Source organism: Hyperolius riggenbachi, chromosome 8 (genome assembly GCF_040937935.1).
Source record: "Hyperolius riggenbachi isolate aHypRig1 chromosome 8, aHypRig1.pri, whole genome shotgun sequence".
Lineage (NCBI taxonomy): Eukaryota > Metazoa > Chordata > Amphibia > Anura > Hyperoliidae > Hyperolius > Hyperolius riggenbachi.
In genome coordinates, this window is record NC_090653.1 from 79,923,441 (window position 1) to 79,945,696 (window position 22,256).

Here is a 22,256-nt window from a genome sequence, read left to right on the forward strand (position 1 = left end):
GCAACCATGTGGAAGAAGGTGCTTTGGTCAGATGAGACCAAAATGGAACTTTTTGGCCAAAATGCAAAACGCTATGTGTGGCGGAAAACTAACAGTGCACATCACTCTGAACACACCATCCCCACTGTCAAATATGGTGGTGGCAGCATCATGCTCTGGGGGTGCTTCTCTTCAGCAGGGACAGGGAAGCTGGTCAGAGTTGATGGGAAGATGGATGGAGCCAAATACAGGGCAATCTTGGAAGAAAACCTATTGGAATCTGCAAAAGACTTGAGACTGAGGCGGAGGTTCACCTTCCAGCAGGACAACGACCCTAAACATAAAGCCAGGGCAACAATGGAATGGTTTAAAACAAAACATATCTTTGTGTTTGAATGGCCCAGTCAAAGTCCAGATCTAAATCCAATCGAGAATCTGTGGCAAGATCTGAAAACTACTGTTCACAAACGCTGTCCATCTAATCTGACTGAGCTGGAGCTGTTTTGCAAAGAAGAATGGGCAAGGATTTCAGTCTCTAGATGTGCAAAGCTGGTAGAGACACACCCTAAAAGACTGGCAGCTGTAATTGCAGCAAAAGGTGGTTCTACAAAGTATTGACTCAGGAGGCCGAATTGCGCACACCCCACTTTGCAGTTATTTGTAAAAAATGTTTGGAATAATGTATGATTTTTGTTCCACTTCTCAAGTGTACACCACTTTGTGTTGGTCTTTCACGTGGAATTCCAATAAAATTGAGTCAGGTTTGTGGCAGTAATATGACAAAATGTGGAAAACTTCAAGGGGGCTGAATACTTTTGCAAACCACTGTATTCTTTTCTAGTCGGAAATTAAAAAGAAAATGGTGTATTTCCTCCCATTATGGAAAAAAAAAGGAAATAAATTAGTTATTATATAAGAAGAAAGCCCCATCAGTCCTCTAAAAACAATAAGTTGGTTAGTTAGGCCGACTACAAAACCAAGAAGCAGTTATCAGTTAAGGAGGAACTGTTAGCAAAATAACAATTAATAAAATGGCTTATTTTTTTTTTTTAGTGTTCATTTATAAATAAATTACTAAGTGTTTGCCATTGAAAAATCTTTCCTCATCTTGATTTACTTTCTAAAATTTATCACAGGCGGCAATTTCTTTAGTACTGGCAGGTGATCTCCGTGGAAGGTTTATTTCTGAGTTTTAAAGCCAGTACAAAAACATAGCTGGTCTCCCAGAATGCTCTGGGGGGAGAATTCTGAATAATAAACAGCCTAGGCTAATGGTGCGTACACACTTGAAAGATTAATGAAAGATCTTAGACCAATTTTACCACCTTCCATGTAGTATGAGAGCCATACTCTACACAGTCTAGTCTATTGAGCTGAACTCCCCATGAGATAAAAATCTTTGCAAGATGCTGCACACAAAGATGCTGTACACATTCAAAAGATCAGTATCTGCAAAAGATCTGTTTCTGCATAAGATCCGTTCCTGCAAAATGCATTCTCAGTCTATGATACCTGCAGATCCTTATACACACCTTGTTTAACTGACATTCATCTGCATAACTGATAATCATCTGCAGATCGGAAAATCCATCCTGGTGGATCTGATCTGCAATTCATTTACTGGAATCTCTGCAATTCATATACAGGCAATTTGAAACTTGGTGCAATTCTAGAACCCCTTGATGGAGGCCTAATATCCTCTCTACATTCTACCCTATCCCAGCCTGAAGCAAAGTAGCAAACAAATTATAAGTAGTGCTGGACTGACAAAGGCACCAGGGCCTTGTGCTTTTTCAGCACTGGATAGATTTAACACCTGAAAATAAATCAAACAGGATTTTTCCATAAAAATCATCTCTATGCTACAGCAGATGCTGGAGCGTTAGATCTATACATTTGGTGGGCTAATTCCAAGGTTAAAAACTTCTGGTTAACACTGATCAAACTCTTGCAACATATAGCCAAGACTGCCAGGCTACATACTGAATAGCCAGACAATAAAACTGGTCCCCACCTATCAGTAAAGGCTGTGATGGATATTAACAATATCACGACCTCAGAAGCTTCTAGCTATAGTAAATTACATTCTAGAAACTTTTACTAAAACCTGACAGTCCTGGCAGACATACCTTGATACCCAAACATGATACCCCTCTGGAGGAGGGGGTAATCAGGAAGTAAAGTGGCAGTGGGGGAATGGGGATCTTGCTAGCCTAACAAAATATATAAGACCTCCCCGAAAAGAATACCGAGCACATCTTTTGAAGGAAAAAATAGAAGACAGTTTCTTATTTTCAGGGAAACACGGTATTAAAGACCCATCCCCCCCCTACTTAATGCCTAACATTAAAGACCCCCCTTCCAGATGCCTAACCCTAAAACCCCTCTTCCCGATGCCTAACCTTAGAGCCCCCCTTCCTGACACCATAATGTTTAAAACTATAAATTTCAAAACCATAATTTTCAAAAACTAAAAACTTGCGAATATATAACACAATTTCAAAACAATAATTATCAAAAACAAATAAACAAATCATTTGTAAACGCAAAGTATTAAAAATGTCAAAAGCTATAACATTGTAATTTTCAATAGTACAATTATCGGGCGCCCAAATTTCTTTAGTGCCTTTTGGGCACCCAAATTGTCCATTAACCATTGGGTGCCCAAATGTCCTGCTTCCACATGGCAACTCAGCTGTGCTACCCTGCTTTAGGGGTCTAAGCATCCCTGGAATGTCAGATTGCTTACTGGGACACAGTTGTTAATAAAGGTGGCAATACAACTAGTGATGATTGGCAGATTCGACCAAGAGACAAAACTCTCTCTGATCAAAATATGGTGTACTCTCAGCTGTTAATATAATGTATTTTGAAGTGATGTATGCTCCTTATAAAGCCAATTTATAAAAATTCTGCAGAATTATCTGACGTAATGCTACGTACACACTTGGGATAAAAGTCTTTGGAAAAGGCAAGATCACAGACCAATTTTAACCCCTTCCATGTAGTATAAGAGCATATGCTACATAGTCTATTCTATTAAGCTGAACTCCCCCTAAAAATCTTTGCAAGATGATGTACACAAAGATGCTGTACACATGCAACAGATCAGTATCTGCAAAAGATCTGTTCCTGCAAAAGATCCATTCCTGCAAAATGCATTCATAGTCTATGAGATCTGCAGATCATCATACACACCTTGTTTAACGGAAAATCATCTGCAGATTTGAAGATCTATCATGGTTGATCTGATCTGCAGATGATTGTCCGTTAAACAAGGTGTGTATGATGATCTGCAGATATCATAGACTATGAATGCAATTTGCAGGAACGGATCTTTTGCAGATACTGATCTTTTGAATGTGTACAGCATCTTTGTGTGCAGCATCTTGCAAAGATTTCTGTCTGATGTGGAGTTCAGCTCCATAGAATAGACTGTGTAGAGTATGGCTCTCATACTACATGGAAGGGGGTAAAATTGGTCTGTGATCTTGCCTTTTCTAAAGACTTTTATCTCAAGTGTGTACGTAGCATAACAATTCAAACATACCGTACAAAACCATAGATAAGACCTCCCGTGCATACGCCAACCCCTCCACCCCACTAACTCAGATGTGTAAAACAAACAATGGAAGATAGGCATCACGCAGGCACAGTATGGAGCCGCCTGTCTTCAGGAGCACTCGGGATCCCGATGACTTCCATGGTGGCAGATTGGAACGAGGTGACAGCACTGGAACAAGGGGACTGTGAGAGGAACAGAAATGCTTTATAGGACCCAGAGCCATAGGTAAGTATCTGTTTTGTTTTCATTTTTAGTTGACATTAGCTTTAAATGGAACTTCATTTATAAGGTGTGAAAATATTGCCTAGGAGAAAAAGTTAATTAAATAAGGGCCAGTGTGCGATAAGATCAGGAGTCTTGTTGAATCTGATCATTAACATTCATGATACTTGTTAAAAGATTGTGAATTAGCGCTGTGCAATTATCTGCTGTTTTTCTGAAAGGAAATGTACATGAATGATGAGGGAACAGATTGTACTGTCAGCTGTTACAAGAAGCTATGTGACATTTCACTGAAACCTCTTACTCCGAAATTCCTACAGACGCATATGGCGCTGCCTTTTGGCTTCAGCCCCAGTGCCCAATTCACTGCTCTCCCACCAATACCTACATGGGGTTCAGCGTCATCACCCAATCCGCTGCTGATAACTGATGATTGCTGAGTTACAATACAATACAATACAATAACATTTGTAAAGCGCTTTTCTCCCATAGGACTCAAAGCGCATAGCTGTGTCTCAGATTAATACAGGGTTTCAGGCTGGGTTGTGTTACAGAGGAGATAGTCAGATGTTCATGAATGCCAGACTGAAAAGGTAGGTTTTCACAGTTTAGACTTAAATGTTTCCAGGGATGGGGCTGTCCTGATTGGGTGTGTCAGGGAGTTCCAAAGTGTAGGGGCAGCATGACAAAAGGCTCTGTCTCCAAAGGTTTTGAGGTGGACTCTGGGGGTGACCAAGGTGTTACGTCCTTTTGATCTAAGATTGTGGGGGGTGTGATGTAGTTGCAACAAGTCCTTCAGGTATCCAGGGCCCAGATTGTGCAAGGATTTGAATGTCAGTAAGCCAATCTTAAACAGAATTCTCCATTTTATCGGTAGCCAGTGGAGTGAGCTCAGGGTTGGTGTTATGTGGCAATGGCGGGGTTGGCTCGTTAACAGCCTTGCGGCGGCATTCTGTACTAATTGCAGGCGGCGTAAGTCTTTGTTATGCAGGCCTGTGTAGAGGACGTTGCAGTAGTCTAACCTTGATGTGACGAAGGCATGAACTAGGGTTGGAAGATCCTCTGAAGGAATTAGGTGTTTAATCCTTGCAATATTCCTTAGGTGAAAGAAGGAATGTTTCACAACAGCTGAGATTTGATTCCTGAAGCTTAATTTCCCATCAATCAGTACTCCCAGGCTGCGCACACAGTCTGAGCTGTTCAGGTCTGAGCTCCCTATCCTTAGCGCTGTTGGTTGAGACTGGAGCTGCTTTGCTGTTGAGCCCTGGCCCTCGATAACAAGAACCTCAGTTTTGTCAGCATTAAGTTTTAGCCAATTATTATTCATCCACTCCTGAAGCTCAGCTAAGCATGCGTTTATTTGTGGAGTAGGGTCTGACGTCAGGTTTGAATGACAAATATAGCTGGGTGTCATCAGCATAGCAATGATATGTCAGGCCATGTTTTTGTATGATTTCTCCAAGTGGCAGCATGTATATGGTGAACAGTAAAGGGGATAATATTGCGCCCTGAGGTACACCGTATTTTAGTGGTACAGGGTTGGAGAGGAAGGGCCTTAAGGCTACCCTTTGTGTTCTGCCAGCCAGGAAGGAGTTGAACCACCGGAGAACAATGCCATCTATACCACAGTACTCTTGTAGCCTGTTGAGTAAGATTTCATGATCGACTGTGTCAAAAGCCGCTGAGAGGTCGAGCAAAATCAGGATGGAACATTGACCCTTGTCTCTTGCAATGAGCAGATCATTGCAAATCTGGGTGAGGGCTGTTTCACAGCTGTGATATTTCCTGAAACCAGATTGAAGAGGGTCAAGGATGTTGTTTCTGGAGAGCCTCTTGGAGGTAGACAGCCTTTTCAATAACTTTTCCCAGAAAGGGGAGGTTTGAGACAGGTCTGTAGCTGTTTAGAGCATCTGGGTCTAAGGATGGTTTCTTGAGTAGAGGCCTGACGATTGCTTCTTTCAGAGTAGAGGGAAACCACCCTTCTTGTAAGGAGCCGTTGACTATTTTGTGGAATGCCGGTGTAAATAGTTCAGGGCATTTCAACATGAACTTAGTGGGGCCAGGGTCCAGATCGCAGGTAGTCTGGCGAAGGTTTGAGAGGATATCCAAGATGTCTTTTTCAGTGATTACCTTAAAATCAGACCATGGTGGTAGGCTATTTTTGCACCTGTTATATGGCTCTGCATGGGTTTCTGGGGCTGTGAATTGAATGGCAGATTGTATGGAGGAGACTTTGTCTGAGAAGAAGTGGGCAAATTTCTCGCACAGTTCCTGTGAAGGTCTGATGCTGGATTTCCTGCAAGATGGATTGCAGAGACTGTCAACCGTGCGGAAGAGTTGGGCAGGTCTGTTGGCTGCATTTGCAATTTCGTGAGACAGGAATAAGGACTTCTTTTTGTTAATCATCGTTTGATATTTTTTCAGGTGAGCAATTAGGGAAAGTTTGTCATCAGGAGACTGATGTTTGCGCCACCTTCGTTCCAGTCTGCGTCCCTGTTTCTTTAGTTCCTTTATAGAGTTGTCAAACCAGCGAGCATGATGTAATGGTGCGGAACGTTTAATCTTTAAAGGAGCTATGGCGTCAAAAGCGGCTGAGACATCGTGGTTATATTTAAGGACCATGGATTCAAGGCCGAAGTTGTGATCTGTCAGTCTACCTAGATTGAGGCTGTTCTGAAGGTGTTGGGGTGTCAAACCTTTCAAGGAACGATATTTTATTAGTTCTTTCACTTGGTGTTTTGTAGCCGGTGCTGTAAAGGAGAAGTGGACAGTGTGGTGGTCTGACCAAACTACTGGATCAATTTCCACATTGGATATTAGGAGTTCTGAATGGAAAATGAGGTCCAAAGTGTGTCCTTTTTGTGGGTAGGGAGGTTGACGGCTTGAGAGAAGCCCAGTTCATTCATAGAGAGAAGTAGCTTAGTTCCAAATTGGGAAGAGTGTGTATCGACCCGTGCGTTAAAGTCTCCAAGAATTATCCACCTAGGGTGTTTCAGTGTTATGCAAGATACAAGTTCTGCTATTTCCTTGAGAAAAGCTGAGCCAGCGTCAGGGGGTCGGTAGACAAGCAGTATGTTTATTTTTTTTCCAGCTGAGAGCTGGGCTGCTAGACATTCAAAAGAGTGGGTGGGGGCTACAGCAAGGGGTTTAATATTCAAACTGGATTTGAAGCACAGAGCTAATCCTCCACCCTTGCGGTTTTGCCTTTCACTGTGTAAAACTGAGTAATTGTCTGGTACCGCAGCTGCGAGAGTGGGTCCTGAGTTCTGATCCAACCATGTCTCTGTAATTAAAGCTAGATCTGAAGCCTCTATTAGATCATGAATAACTGCTGTTTTGTTGTTTATGGACCTGGCATTGCAGAGTACTGCTTTAATGTTGTTTGCCTTAACTTTGAGGTCTGTGTTCCTAGCTCCTGGCTGGGGGTTGTAATCAGGAGTGTGGCAGCTGTCTCTGTTATCTGGGTCCTTTACTGATACAGCTGATTTATAGATATGTGATGATTGCTTTGGCTTTGATTTATGGGTGCCTGCACGTCCTCCCCTCTTCCCCCGCCTTGTTTTCTTGAGAATCCCAAGGGATTTTAGAGGGGTAATCAAAGCAGAATCTATTTGTAAGAGTTCCACATCACTGCAACCAATCAAGCTACTTCCTTCATTTTACCACAAGTGTAGTAGCAATAATGCTTGCACTTATGCTTTACATAAACTATAGCCCGCCATTAATAAATAATATGAAAAAAGGAATATTAATGCCAATTTTCCTTTCCTGTTGAATCTTCATGACAAAATACTACTGAGTTGGCGCCTTCTCTCAACCCTGATAGGACCTTTCAACTAGACGTATAATCTAGCTCCATAGGCATACTATACATATAATCTAGCTCCATAGCTAACTGTTAAAGCAAACCTGAAGCAAAAATTAACTTATGAAATCATGAATTGTATTTGTAGTACTGATAATAAATAGAACATTAGTAGCAAAGAAAAGAGTCTCATATTTTTATTTTCAGTTATATAGCTTTTTTTTATAACTTTGCATCATATTGTCACAGCTGCATTTTGAAAACCACACTGTCTTAACTTCTTCCTGATCGCCTCACGCCGATGGGCGGTTGGAAGGTGGCACCCCAAGGAGCGCCTGACACAAATTGGCGTCCCGGAGGCGGAGATTAGCAGGGAATGTGTGTGCGCATGCGCGTGTTCCCTGATTGCAATACAGAGCAGGGATCCGTTAACAGCCTGCCAGCCGTGATCGGAGTTGGCAGGCTGTAATTTGAAAAACAAATGCAAATAAACATTTGTACAGTGCTGTGATCTTGTGCAGGGATGTACATAGGACAGCCCTGTCACTTAGCTGTCCCTCTGGCTGGCTCACAATCTAATCCCTCTCATAGGCTGATGCCTATGAGAGGGTTCTGTAATGTAACGATCGCAGATTAGGGCCAATTTAAAGACTCATTTGGCTGCTAAGTTGTATGGCAGTGCAATAAACTGTTAAAGCTGCAGAGTGCTGAACTGTAAAATAATAATAATAATAATAATAATAATAATAATAAAAAAAAAAATTAAAAAAAAAATCGCCTGGTCACTAGGGGGTATAAACCTGTGGTCCTCAAGTGATTAAGCTATAAAACAAAGAAGAAATAATGACTGCCTGAACTTCCCTGTAGTAAAACCTTATCACAAGCGGCTGTTTTTTGGCTGTTTAAATGCTTCAGAAAACAGGACTGTATTTGAGTGGAATAGCTCAGAGAAGTTCTTTTGCACCGATAACAACTGAAGGTTTTTTTTAACTCTTTCTGTACTGGAAATCAATATGAGACTCATATCTGTACTACTAATGTTCTATTTCTTAGCTGTACTACAAATACAAATCATTACCCCATAAGTTTCTTTTGCTTCCGGTTTGCTTTAACAACCGTATAACTGTACTCTTCCTAAAAGACAATACTGGGAGGGATCTATGCTATTATGGAGAGGCAGCAGGAAAGGAAAAATATGGAAACAGCAGACAGACATGGTGTGTGAGCAATAACATAATAAGACATAATTAGGATTTATTCACAGAAGATGAAGAAATGATAACTATTTGTCTGAACTGAAGGGAACACTGAGGGATGCAATGACTAAAATAAACCTGGGATATTTTTAAAAAGCAAAAGTTACATTCTTACCTCAGTAGAGGATCATCCTGACCATCGATCCAGCGCTGGACCCCTCACACCCTTGCAGCAGCACAGAGTGGAAAAAGCAGAGCCCCATTGGCTTCATGCTACTTTGCAGGTGCAAGGCTTCCTGCAGGGGTGCAGCTAAGGTTTTAGTGGCCCCAAGCAGCCCATGACTTGAGGCCCAACCCCCCCATTAGTGAGGCAACAACACCGAATAAACGTGGCAAAAAAGTGGGTGTGGTCAAATACTAGTAAAATACAGGTAGTCCTGTAAACATGAGATAAGTGGTGACCTCAGTATAGGTAGTGAACTATAGGTGCTGCATATAGGTAGCCAGGTACAGATGGGGTCCTCAGTATAGGTAGTGAGCTATAGGTGCTGCATATAGGTAGCCAGGTACAGATGGGGTCCTCAGTATAGGTAGTGAGCTATAGGTGCTGCATATGGGTAGCCAGGAACAGGTAGGGTCCTGAGCAGGGATGATCTCACGAGTGCTCACGAGTAGTGAGCTACATGAGCTCATCATGAAAATGAGGCTTAATTGTTTCAGGTGTGCGGCTGGGAGACGAGGGGTTACTTTCCCACAATGCCACAGGCTTCTATGAATATCACGTCTTGCATGCGGCCAATCGGACGCGTTGCAAGACTCACTAGCCTGCACTTCCTCCTTCCGGCTTGAAGGAGGAAGTGCACGCTAGTAAGTCTTGCAACGTGTCCAATAGGCCGCGTGCAAGACGTGATACGCATAGAAGCCGGCAGCATTGTGGGAAAGTAACCCCTCGTCTCCCAGCCGCACACCTGAAACAATTAAGCCTCATTTTAATGACGAACTCAATTAGCTCACTTCTCGTGAGCACTCGTGAGATCATCCCTGGTCCTCAGTATAGGTAGTGAACTATAGGTGCTGCATAGGTAGCCAGGTACAGGTGGGGCCATCAGTATAGGTAGTGAGCTATAGGTGCTGCATAGGTAAGAGTGAGGTTGCATAAGTAATTTAGGGACACCCCGGTGGGCTGCACAGAGCAGGTCAGCAGCAGCAGAGCGAGGCCCCCCGCAACAGTGAGGCCCAAACCGGGGGTTTGTGACTGTGCAGTGCGGCCATGCTGGTTCACAGATGGGAGTGCGTCCATGTGCACTCTTCAACATGCTCTTGTGGAAGAGGTTTGAGAGGGTCCCATCACTGAATGAGTGGAGACAAGGGGGGCCGGGTAGCCTGTGGGTTATCCAAATGCTTCCCTCTACTGAGGTAAATACCCATTTACCACTATTTTCCTTTTGGGTAGGAACACACTAGGCAGAATCGCATATGCGTTTTCCATAGCAGTGGAAAACGCATATGCGATTCTGCCTAGTGTGTTCCTACCCTTTAGGTTTACTTTAATAACAGTGTGCTGGGATGACCAGGTCGCTGCTCTGAAGAAATGCTGGCAAAAACTGCTCAGAAACAAAAATTGCTGTGATAGGCTGATGGGTGGAGGAAGGGAGTGAGGGAAAAATAATAAAAGAATGAACACATTTTATTAAAAAAAAAAAAAATATATATATATATATAATTAAATACACATTGGGGTGCGATCAGACACCAACAACAGAAAGCTCTGTTGTTTGGGAAAAAAGCGGCGGGGGGATAATCACTTGTGTGCTGTGTTGTATGGCCCTGCAGTGAGGCCTTAAAGCTGCAGTGGCCTATTTTAGTAAAAATGGCATGGTCACTAGGGGGGTTTAACCCCGTGGTGCTCAAGTGGTTAAATGTTATAAATAACCAGGATGGATAAGCAAATCAAATGTGTGGGTTTATAGTTGCCATTGTTTATTGTAAAGCTATAATAGATGTAAATGGAGAAATAGTGTGTTTTTTTCTATTTTTCCCTTCTTTTCCTTCAAAATGCATAGGAAATATTGTGATTACCAGGGCTGTGAAATCGGTACAAAATCTTTCGACTCCAACTCAGACTCCTCAGTTTATGAAACCACTGACTCCAACTCCAAGTACCCAAAATGGCTCCAACTCCTTAGTCTAATACTTACCAGGGCTAAGGATTTGGTACAAAAAAATTCAACTCCGATTCCTCCTCAGTTTGTAAAACTCCAACTCCAGGTACCCAAAATTGTTCAGACTCCGACTCCACAGCCCTGGTGATTACTAAACAAAATTATAACACAATAAAAGCCTAATTTGCCCCCCCCCCCCCTGACAAAAAAAAAACAATATATAGATCATTTAGGTGTGACAAGTAGTAATAAAGTTATTGGCGAATGAATGGGAACAGCGATGATATGTGAAAATTGCTCTCGTCCTTAAAGGAATTCTATCAAAGATTACATTTTTGAGAAAACATCTTTAATCAATGTAAAATAAATGTAAATAAAGAAGTCAGCATATATTTTTGTGTGCTGTATGTTTTTTCAACATGTGTGTAAGACAGTGTGCCCTGAGGACACACTGATGGCGACGGGGCACTGGAATAGTCCATGTTGATAGGGGTTGTTAATTGTAAAACCGAGCATTGCAAGCCGTTTCCCTAGCTCCCCCACCCGTGGCCGCCGCAGTGGCGGCCACGGGTGGGGGAGCTAGGGAAACGGTCTGCAATGCTCGGTTTTACAATTAACAACCCCTATCAACATGGACTATTCCAGTGCCCCGTCGCCGTCAGTGTGTCCTCAGGGCACACTGTCTTACACACATGTTGAAAAAACATACAGCACACAAAAATATATGCTGACTTCTTTATTTACATGTATTTTACATTGATTAAAGATGTTTTCTCAAAAATGTCATCTTTGATAGAATTCCTTTAAGTGTTTAAATTACGGCAACAGCTGAACACAATGTTCCCCTCCTTACCTCACCTGCCAGAAGTTGCTCCATTGTGTGTTATCTCGTCATCCCTCCTCCTCTCCCATAGCAACAGTACATGTAGCAGATAGATGTATCTGTATGATATTGTGGCCCAAACTGTCACCCTAGGGATAGAGTCCTAATACCTAGGACAACAGTTATGGAGCATGTGTAGCGTCAATATTTACAGCATGAAGATCAGCTGGGACATTATCTGACAGAAAGGCTTAAAGAGCCCATTTATTGTTGAAGTAAGAATGAGAGAAACTTTGGATGCAAATCAACGTAGGACAACTCTGTTGTCAAAACACATTATGGCATAACTCCGATATTCTGCCAGCTGATGAGACAGCTGTCAAAAAAGATGTCTTGTAAATTAGGTTCCAAACAGAGCAAGAATCCAAGGGAACAAAATGAGCATTTGCAAGAATTCCAGGAAAATAAATAGATCCTATTTTGGAAAATAATTACACCAAGGAGGATGTAATCAACCACCACTAGAAGAAATGTGTGTCCAGTGGATTCCAGTTGACTTTAAAAAAAAATCTGTCCCAAGATCCAGGATATGTGTTGCCTGAGGAAGGCAATAAGGACTCATACACATGTGCAAGCTTGGTCTGTTGGACGATAGTTGGGCATGTGAACGTGTGACAAATTACTATATGGAGTGACTGGTAACAGGCGCTGTGCCCAATCCAACAGGCACATTGACTCACATGACTGTTGGTCTGATATTGTGCAGTAGGCTGCGTGTGTACAAGTGTACTTGTTTTAAATGTGGCCATACCGTGCAGTCCGCTGTTCTGTTTGTGTGTGCAGTATGAAAATAAGTTGGTCTTTCAGTTGGTTGGTGTGTGGAAAATACAAATCGAGCAATCACTTGGTCATGGGGTCGGTCAAGTCGTTGGGTTAGTCACACCGGAAAAGTTACACATGTGTACAAGACCTACATGTTTTCCCCAGCAAAGGAAAATAAATATAGCCAGATCTTTGTTACTGATAACAGCACCTGAACAACCCACAACTTTCAGCCTTCTCTCGATTTTGAGATTGTGAGATGCAACCTCTCTGAATTCTGGTGTAGGAGCAGAAACCACCAGAGAAGATCCGTTAGAAACTGAACATTTTTGGAGGTGGGCTGGTGTTGGTCATAAGCATACTCAGAGAAACACTATGTGTAAGGTATGTGTGTTTTGGACTTTGAAAACGAACACTGCTACTGCTAACTGCAATGTGGTAGTATGATAGCAGCCTTCACAGTGAGTCTCTGGCATGTTTATCTATTGCAATGCCCATTCTACTTTCAGGATGGTAGAACAGGGCCTATGGGCTACACAGGAAGCTCGTCACACTTTTATGGCTTATCATCTATTTCCAAATACCAATAACAAATGCTTGTTTATTAAGGATTATTTCAGACAGGGATTTTTTGCAGACCTGGTGGAAGTGACCCAGAGCTTTCCTCCTCTTCTGTGCTAGTATTTATTTTAAAGGGCATTTCACTGGGCATAGCCCTCAACACTGGTCATTGGTATCTTTCGGAAAAAAGCAGAAAGCGTATCAGCAGGATCTGCAGTGAACAAGCGACAGCGGCGCAAAACGGCTATTTGCAAGGTTCCTTTTTCTGTTGCCCACCCCTCTGCTGATTGCCACATATAGAAACAACTGTAAAGGTGGCCACACCATACAATTTTAAAATATTTGTTCAATTCAAGAATTGCAATCAATTTGTCTGACTGATTGTAAACATTTCAAAAATCTGACCAATGCACCACACACACACACACGTTCAATTTCTCCCCAATTATTATAAAAATGTTTTGAAACTATGACAAAAATTGCTTGGGTGTATCTATTAAAACATTTACAATCTACCACACACACCATTCAATTTTCATAAAAATTGATCAGAAAAATCCACCATTCCCGATCAACTTTTATCAAATAAAAAGAGGGGAAATCCGATCAGATTTCTTGCTTGAATAAAAAAAAAAAAAGCTTTCGATTTTTCGGCAAATCCGATCTTTTTTTATCGAACTGCCGTAAAATCAGATAATTTTATTGCATCGTGTGTGGCCACCTTAAGTGCATCTTAACTTTTCCAATAAAAGTCTGAACAGCAATGCCAGCCTGCCCTCTCCTCTTTGAAGCTGTTCATAGGAATGCACAGAGAAGCACTGCCTTTGTGGTTTGAGCTACAGCACAATATGAAACTATCAATTTTAGCAAATCTGGAGTGATGGCTATTCGCAGTATGAAGTCTGCTCCGTCTGCAAGATTAGCAGTGTATGTGTGAGTGTGTAGGGTTGGTGGGGGGTTTAAAGGTTACCGAACGGAAAAAAGTGCCCCTAGGGGGTACTTACCTCGTGAGGGGGAAGCCTCCGGATCCTATAGAGGTTTCCCCATCCTCCTCATCAGAGGGGATCCAGGGCTGCAGGGGAAATAGCGGAGCCCGATCAGGTCTGCTCTACTGTGCAGGCATAGAAAGTTCTTGCAGTGAGTGGACACAATTGGGTTTGGCTTTTTCGTCCACGCCTGCATACACCGCCGATTGTAAGCATTTAGGTTAGTATCGATCCAGAGGCTACCCCCTCCTGAGGTAAGTACCCCCGGGGACCTTTCCCCCCCCCCTACAGGTTTACTTAAAGGGACCTGGCCATGGAAGAGTCAAGACATCTATTTGGAAGGTCCATTGGCAAGAGTATCATGAGAATTTTATTGTCTTCTGGTTTCTGCTGATAGTGAACAGATTTTTACAAGTCAGGCCTCACTTTAACTCTCAGGTGGAAAATCTCTTCTTTATTGTTAACACAGCAACACTTGATGATGTTCTAGAAAGGAACGCTACCTGCAGGTTCTAATCCCACATATTTGCTAGGGTGTTCTACCCCCAGTTCATTGAGGTAGTTTGTTCTCACATTAGGGTTTAACTATGCTTGCTGTGCATTGGGCACAGGTGCTTTATTGATGGTATACATGCATGTTTGCCTGCTATCAATGGAGCAAATGGTTATAGGACCAGCAAAATGCTTCTTAACATGTAATACTGAAGACTAGAGGAGTCCGGGAAGGAGAACAAGAAGATTCGAAAATGTGGTACTGATATCTGGCAACCCAACCTCACTGGCATCGGTCATGTCATTATCCTTTCTTGAGGCACTAGATACCTGCAGTTGAATACATTTTCTGTCTGCTTAGCAGATATGGGACAGCTTCATGCCACATTCAGGCAATTTATTAGTAAGTTTTGTTTCACAAGAGAGGAAATGCACTTCGAAAGACCTCATGTGCTACTGACTCCACTTTATATCTAGGATAGGCAAGAATGGCTTTAGTCGCTTTGGCCACAAAAATAAGTAATACTGTATAACCATGCTCCATGTGGTAAAACAGATTTTTTTTTTTTGAGGTTTGTGTCTAACCTCTGAAACAAGCCCCGTCTTCCATCAGGAGAATGACAGATTTGGCTAAGTTAAATAGATGGTGTCAACAAAGAGGAGAACTGTCAAAGCAGTGTACATCTTTTCTGAAGAGACAAGATAGTTTGAAATACTTTTTTCATTCTTTCATGATCAGCTTTAATATTTCCTCCAAGAACTGCAAGGAGGGTTCAACATCTGCATGCATATTTTTCGGTACTTTTTCCTTTGCACAGCTCCATCCTCTCAACATGCATCCTCTTTTCACAGCAGCTATGAGAAGTTCCATAATTGTAAAATCAAGTTTGTTTTTGGAAGTGGACTTCATCAATGGTAGGAACAATGATAAGTCTCGTACACACGCCTGACTTAAGTTGGCTGAGGCAGCTAATAACAGCCACCTCAGCCAAAAATCAGATGAGTGACCCATGACCGCCAACATCACATTGTCCCTCTGTCGCCCCACCCCCTCTTCCCCCGTATAGCAACACAGTGCATTATCAGCTACATAGCAGACACGCGCGTCTGCAGCCCAGGTCCTGATTCCCGAAGGGTGACATCCATCAAAGGCGTGTACACACCTTATAAGTGAACCTCTGATGTGGAATATGTAACGTCTAACCCCATACTTGAATAACAGATAAGATATAATGATGCAGTAGCTTGTTCTTTGGAAAGCATACCTGTGTTCTGGATTTACAAATCAGTAAGTCTTTGTCCTGCCCCCACATGAAAAGGACCTTGACCTTTTTTCCTTGTCATGGGCACAGAGGAGTGAGGCAGACCGTGCCATATGATGACCTCCACTCTGCTAGAGGCTGTGCCAATGATCTATTGTGTTAATTGCCACTGGAGTATGCTTGAGTTCATGAAGGAGGGACATGTGGCTCAATCCAGGTTTAGGAGAACTAAGAATTGATGGCATCTAACTAACAGAAATAGAGGATTTGTGACTTTCCACTTCAGCAAATAAAAGTGTATAGCAACAGGAATGAAGACAGGAAGTCTTTGGAGCAACGACATGATGCCTGATTGGATATTGAAATGACACTACATTTAATTGGACACTACCTCATTACTAGCAATTTACTATAAGATTAACACTAAACTTTTGATAGGACTATAATATTGTAGTAACTTTGACGCATATACCCCCTCCCCCAGTTTATAATCAGCTGTAACGGCAAGTTAGAACTAGAATTATACTTACCGTACTTTTGTTTTGCTCTTTGTATATTCACCACAGTCAGGCTAATAGATCGCCCTTTTAATTAAGAGTACTGTCACAACTGTTGTTTTACTCAGAGTTCATTTTCTACATCAACGGTTAGAGCAGAGTGCAATACATGCTCTATTCATTGTGTGTAGGACTTATCACACATTATTGTGATTACCGCAGTTTAATGAATATACCCCAATGTGTGGTACTGAATGCCCAACCATTGTATATCACATGCCGATATGGACCTAGTACATTTACAGTGAATCTGAAGCGAACTTAAAAAATAAATTAATAACTCAGATACTTCCCTAAGGAGAGGAATTGTTCTGTGTCCTAATGTGCCTTCCCATTCCTTTCATGTTCCCTAAATTCCAGGGCTGGATCTCCGGTTTAAATCTCCTGCCGGGAGGCTTCGGAATACTTCAAAAGCCAGAGTGCTCCGGAACACGGGTGACTCCGTACTGCGCATGCACGAGAATGCAAGACAGCGAACACGAGCACACAAGACTTCCGAAGCCTCGGGCAGCAGCAGAGAGCAGTTTTTCCATCGGAGTCGGATAATGGGGGAGCCAGCGGTGGAACGCAGAGACCATGAGAGGAACGGGAAAGGCTCTATAGGACTCCCCTCTCCTTATGTGATGATCTGTCTGTTTGTTTTTCTAGATTGGCTTCAGATTACCTTTAATCTCATGTACAGGTTGTACGCAATAAGTTTCGAATCAGGATGATACCACTTATTGGCTAACTTAAAGAGACTCTCAGGGCTTGTTTCCACTGTTGCGACGCGATTTCGGCCGCATTCCGACGCTTGTAAAAACGCATGCGGATGCGTTTCCACATGCGGTTTTTACCTGCGATTTCGCATGCGATTTCGCATGGCAGGGTGCCATGCGAAATTAACCATGACACTGCCAGGGCTAAATAAAATTGAAAAAGGTGCGAAATCGCACGCGAAATCGCGGGTAAAAACGCATGTAACAAACGCATGCGTTTTTACTATTAAATACATTAGCGGCGATTCGCACGGATTCCCGACGCAGGCGAAATCGTTGGCTCTTTTGTGCGTTTTTTTCACGCTGAAAAAAACGCACCTCAACAACGCTACAGTGGAAACAGGCCCATCCACTTGCATCACATGTGCGGATCTGCATGCGTTGGACGCATGCAGATTCGCGATAGTGGGAACGAGCCCTGAAGTCTTTTTCCTAGATTTTCTCATATAATCGCCGCATCCCCTCAGCAGATGACTGATTTATTATAGAGAAAGCGGCCTGCAAAGTTCCACGACTTTGCAGGTCGCAGATTATGCTTCCCTGGAGAGGCAGAGCTTTGAGCTGTAGCTCTGCCTCTTCGCAATCAATCTCCGCGGATTTCCGCCTACTCCACGCCCCTCTCAGTGAAAGAAAACTGAGAAGGGCAGAGAAAGACGGCGATCCGCAGAGATTGACTGCAGAGGAGGCAGAGCTACAGCCTAAAGCTCTGCCTCTTTGAGGAAGTAAAGCCCTGTGAGCCCTGGAACTTTGCAGGGCTATTCCTCAGTAATGCATCATTCTTCTGATGTGGCGATTTCACTTGGGCATTAACTCTTAAAAGGATTATATGAGAAAATCATGAAAAAACAGTGACTTCAGAGTCTCTTTAAAACAATAAGCTATCGGCGGGGCAGCCCGATGAAAGCTGTCCAGCCGAAATCTTACTATCATTCTTTTAAGTCAGCCAAGAAATGGTATCATCCTGATTCAAAACGTCTTGCTTTTACTTATGGCACTTACTTAAACAGTATAATACTCTACTGCTACTTAAAATTAAACACAATAGAACAATACAAGAAAAAAAAGATAGGAGACATTGAACTTTTGTGCGGTTGGTTTTAGTATGTGTATCTTCCCTGGCACCTTAAAAGATTCTGATGGCTTTTAGGCTTCTTGGACTGGCCCCAAATTCAGCTCTTGTCATCACAGCACCAGCAAATGGCATCTCAGGGCATAAACACAATGCACCAGGCAGTCCTCTTACCAGTCATAAAGATAATGTATGCCTTACCTCATTGCAGTCCTGCAGAAAGTGTTGCAGGTGTAGATGGTCCTTCAGCCTCTGAAACCATTTCTGTGCAAGGGCCATATTACGCTGACTCCTGAGGACAGAATCAGGAATAAATATGTCATATTCTAACAGCTATAAACCTTGAAGAGCAGAACATTTCTCACTGGCCTGAGTCGAAGAATACATAAAGAACTCTAAGGTCACCCCCTGTGCACTCTATAAAACAGAGGAGATAAAGCCCCTTTATGTTATTTAATAATGCATTGTCACATGGCTGCTGACTGTCACATTTGGAATTGTGCTTTCCTACCCAGCTTTCCTCTGTCATTGCCAGATACACTGATGTTCTGCTATCTCCTTTTGGCTGGGTAATTGTAAGCAGGGTTTAACATGTACCTTTTTACTGATTGGGATGGTGGAGATTACCATACACTTGAATGGGTAAGCACCATCACATCAAATATAAAAGAAAATATGGGGAACCAAATAATGCATTATATCCATAAAAATAATAATAATAATAATAATGCCGCCTAATAAATGAACCAGAATGTGCAGAATGGTGTGAACCGGACTGCAGCAAGTAGGAAAAGCACACCTCAACAACCGCACCAGACTGATATAGGCATAAATTCAATACATCCTTTACTGAAACATCACATAAAATCAACAATATGGGAGGTCGGGCTATGTATCAAAATAATACCAAACAACAATTATCATAAGTATATGTATATATATATATATATATATATATATATATATATATATATATATATATATATATATATATATATATATATATATATATATATATATATATATATATATATATATATATATATATATATATATATATACATATACACACATACACACAGTACAGACCAAAAGTTTGGACACACCTTCTCATTTAGGGCTGGTGCACACCGAGCGGCTTTTTGGGCGTTTTCAGATCCGCTTGCGGCTGCGGATCTGCTTGGTCAATGTATCTCAATGGGGTGGTGCACACCAGAGCAGCAGGCGTTTTGCAGAAACGAAAAATGCCTGGGTGAGGCATTTTTTGGATTTCGGATGCGTTTCTGCCTCAATGTTAAGTATAGGAAAAACGCAAACCGCTCTGAAAAACGGCACTTCAGATCGGTTTTGCAGGCGTTTTTGTTACAGAAGCTGTTCAGTAACAGCTTTACTGTAACAATATATGAAATCTACTATACTGAAAACCGCAGCAGCAATCCGCAAAACGCTAGCAAAACGCCTCATAAAAATAAAAAAAAAGCGTTTAAAAATCTGCTAGCATTTTGCGGATCTGCTAGCGGGTTTTGGTGTGCACCAGCCCTCAAAGAGTTTTCTTTATTTTCATGACTATGAACATTGTAGATTCACACTGAAGGCATCCAAACTATGAATTAGCACATGTGGAAGTATGGTTCATAACCAAAAAGTGTGAAACAACTGAAGATATGTCATATTCTAGGTTCTTCAAAGTAGCCACCTTTTGCTTTGATTACTGCTTTGCACACTCTTGGCATTCTCTTGATGAGGTTCAAGAGGTAGTCACCTGAAATGGTCTTTCAACAGTCTTGAAGGAGTTCCCAGAGATGCTGAGCACTTGTTGGCCCTTTTGCCTTCACTCTGCGGTCCAGCTCACCCCAAACCATCTTGATTGGGTTCATGTCTGGTGACTGTGGAGGCCAGGTCATCTGGCGAAGCACCCCATCACTCTCCTTCCTGGTCAAATAGCCCTTACACAGCCTGGAGGTGTGTTTGGGGTCATTGTCCTGTTGAAAAATAAATGACGGTCCAACTAAACGCAAACCGGATGGAATAGCATGCCGCTGCAAGATACTGTGGTAGCCATGCTGGTTCAGTATGCCTTCAATTTTGAATAAATCCCCAACAGTGTCACCAGCAAAGCACCCCCACACCATCACACCTTCTCCTCCATGCTTCATGGTGGGAACCAGGCATGTAGAGACCATCCGTTCACCTTTTCTGCGTCGCACAAAGACACGGTGGTTGGAACCAAAAATCTCAAATTTGGACTCATCAGACCAAAGCACAGATTTCCATTGGTCTAATGTCCATTCCTTGTGTTATTTAGCCCAAACAAGTCTCTTCTGCTTGTTGCCTGTCCTTAGCAGTGGTTTCCCAGCAGATATTCTACCATGAAGGCCTGATTCACACAGTCTCCCCTTAACAGTTGTTCTAGAGATGTGTCTGCCCTTAGAACACTGTGTGGGATTGACCTGGTCTCTAATCTGAGCTGCTGTTAACCTGCGATTTCTGAGGCTGGTGACTCAGATGAACTTATCCTCCATAGCAGAGGTGACTCTTGGTCTTCCTTTCCTGGGGCGGACCGCATGTGAGCCAGTTTCTTTGTAGCATTTGATGGTTTTTGAGACTGCACTTGGGGACACTTTCAAAGTTTTCCCAATTTTTTGGACTGACTGACCTTAATTTCTCAAAGTAATGATGGCCACTCGTTTTTCTTTACTTAGCTGCTTTTTTCTTGCCATAATACAAATTCTAACAGTCTATTCAGTAGGACTATCAGCTGTGTATCCACTTGACTTATCCACAATGCAACTGATGGTCCCAACCCTATTTATAGGGCAATAAATCCCACTTCTTAAACCTGACAGGGCACACCTGTGAAGTGAAAACCATTTCAGGTGACTACCTCTTGAAGCTCATCAAGAGAATGCCAAGAGTGTGCAAAGCAGTAATCAAAGCAAAAGGTGGCTACTTTGAAGGACCTAGAACATGACATATTTTCAGTTCTGTCACACTTTTTTTGTTATGTACTATACTTCCACATGTGTTAATTCATAGTTTGGATGCCTTCAGTGTGAATCTACAATGTTTATAGTCATGAAAATAAAGAAAAAACTCTTTGAATGAGAAGGTGTGTCCAAACTTTTGGTCTGTAATTTATATATATATATATATATATATATATATATATATATATATATATATATATATATATATATATATATATATATATATATATATATATATATATATATATATATATATACACATACATACATACATATACATATATACATATACACACACATATATATTTTAATATGGTGTCGCTCCACCTTTTGTGGCAATAACAGCCTATTGAATCATACAGATTGTGAATTGTTTCCAAAGGAAGTTTAGCCCATTCTTCATTTAAAACATCCTCCCGTTCTTTTAGAGAAGATGGCGGTGGAAATCAACTTCTTACTTGAATCTCTAATAACGACCATAAATGCTCAATAATGTTGAGGTATAGGGATTGTGGCGGCCAGATGAGAAGCTCAGCTTCATTAGAATGTTCCTCGTGCCATTCTTTAACAATTCTAGCTGTATGGATTGGGGCATTATCATCTTGGAAAATGGCATTCCCCTCCGGAAACAGTTTTTGAACCATAGGATGAACTTAGTGCAAGTGAACAAAGGAAACTTATTTATACACTCCACGATTTCACAACACGTTTCTGACAGAGGCACTTAATGCCGAACTGGACCTATATTGCTATATACTCCTATCTGAATTGCCTGAAGAAGTGAGGTCACGCCCGTGAAACACATTGTGAAATCGTGGAGTGCATAAATAAATTTCCTTTGTGTTATAGAACACACCTGTTTTTCAAGTGTCTTTTGGAGTGGCCAGATACCCACCTCGGCCACGTCTAGGTTTTAAAACTTTTACCTTACTGTTTTATTCTTCTGGCACCTCTGTTCACTTACACTGATTATCTATTCACCCTGGTGGAAGGGCGGAAAACGTTATACG

General features: G+C 42.0%; 1 protein-coding gene across 3 annotated transcripts in view; it reads right to left on the minus strand.

Moving 5' to 3' along the window:
- The window catches only part of SPTBN4 (spectrin beta, non-erythrocytic 4), a 265,502-nt gene that overhangs the window by 139,422 nt on the left and 103,824 nt on the right, over positions 1 to 22,256 (minus strand). For all 3 annotated transcript variants that reach the window (XM_068250768.1, XM_068250770.1, XM_068250769.1), the window contains one exon: positions 18,461 to 18,551. In XM_068250768.1, the coding sequence (XP_068106869.1) occupies positions 18,461 to 18,551 (91 nt within the window). The remainder of the gene's footprint in view (positions 1 to 18,460; positions 18,552 to 22,256) is intronic.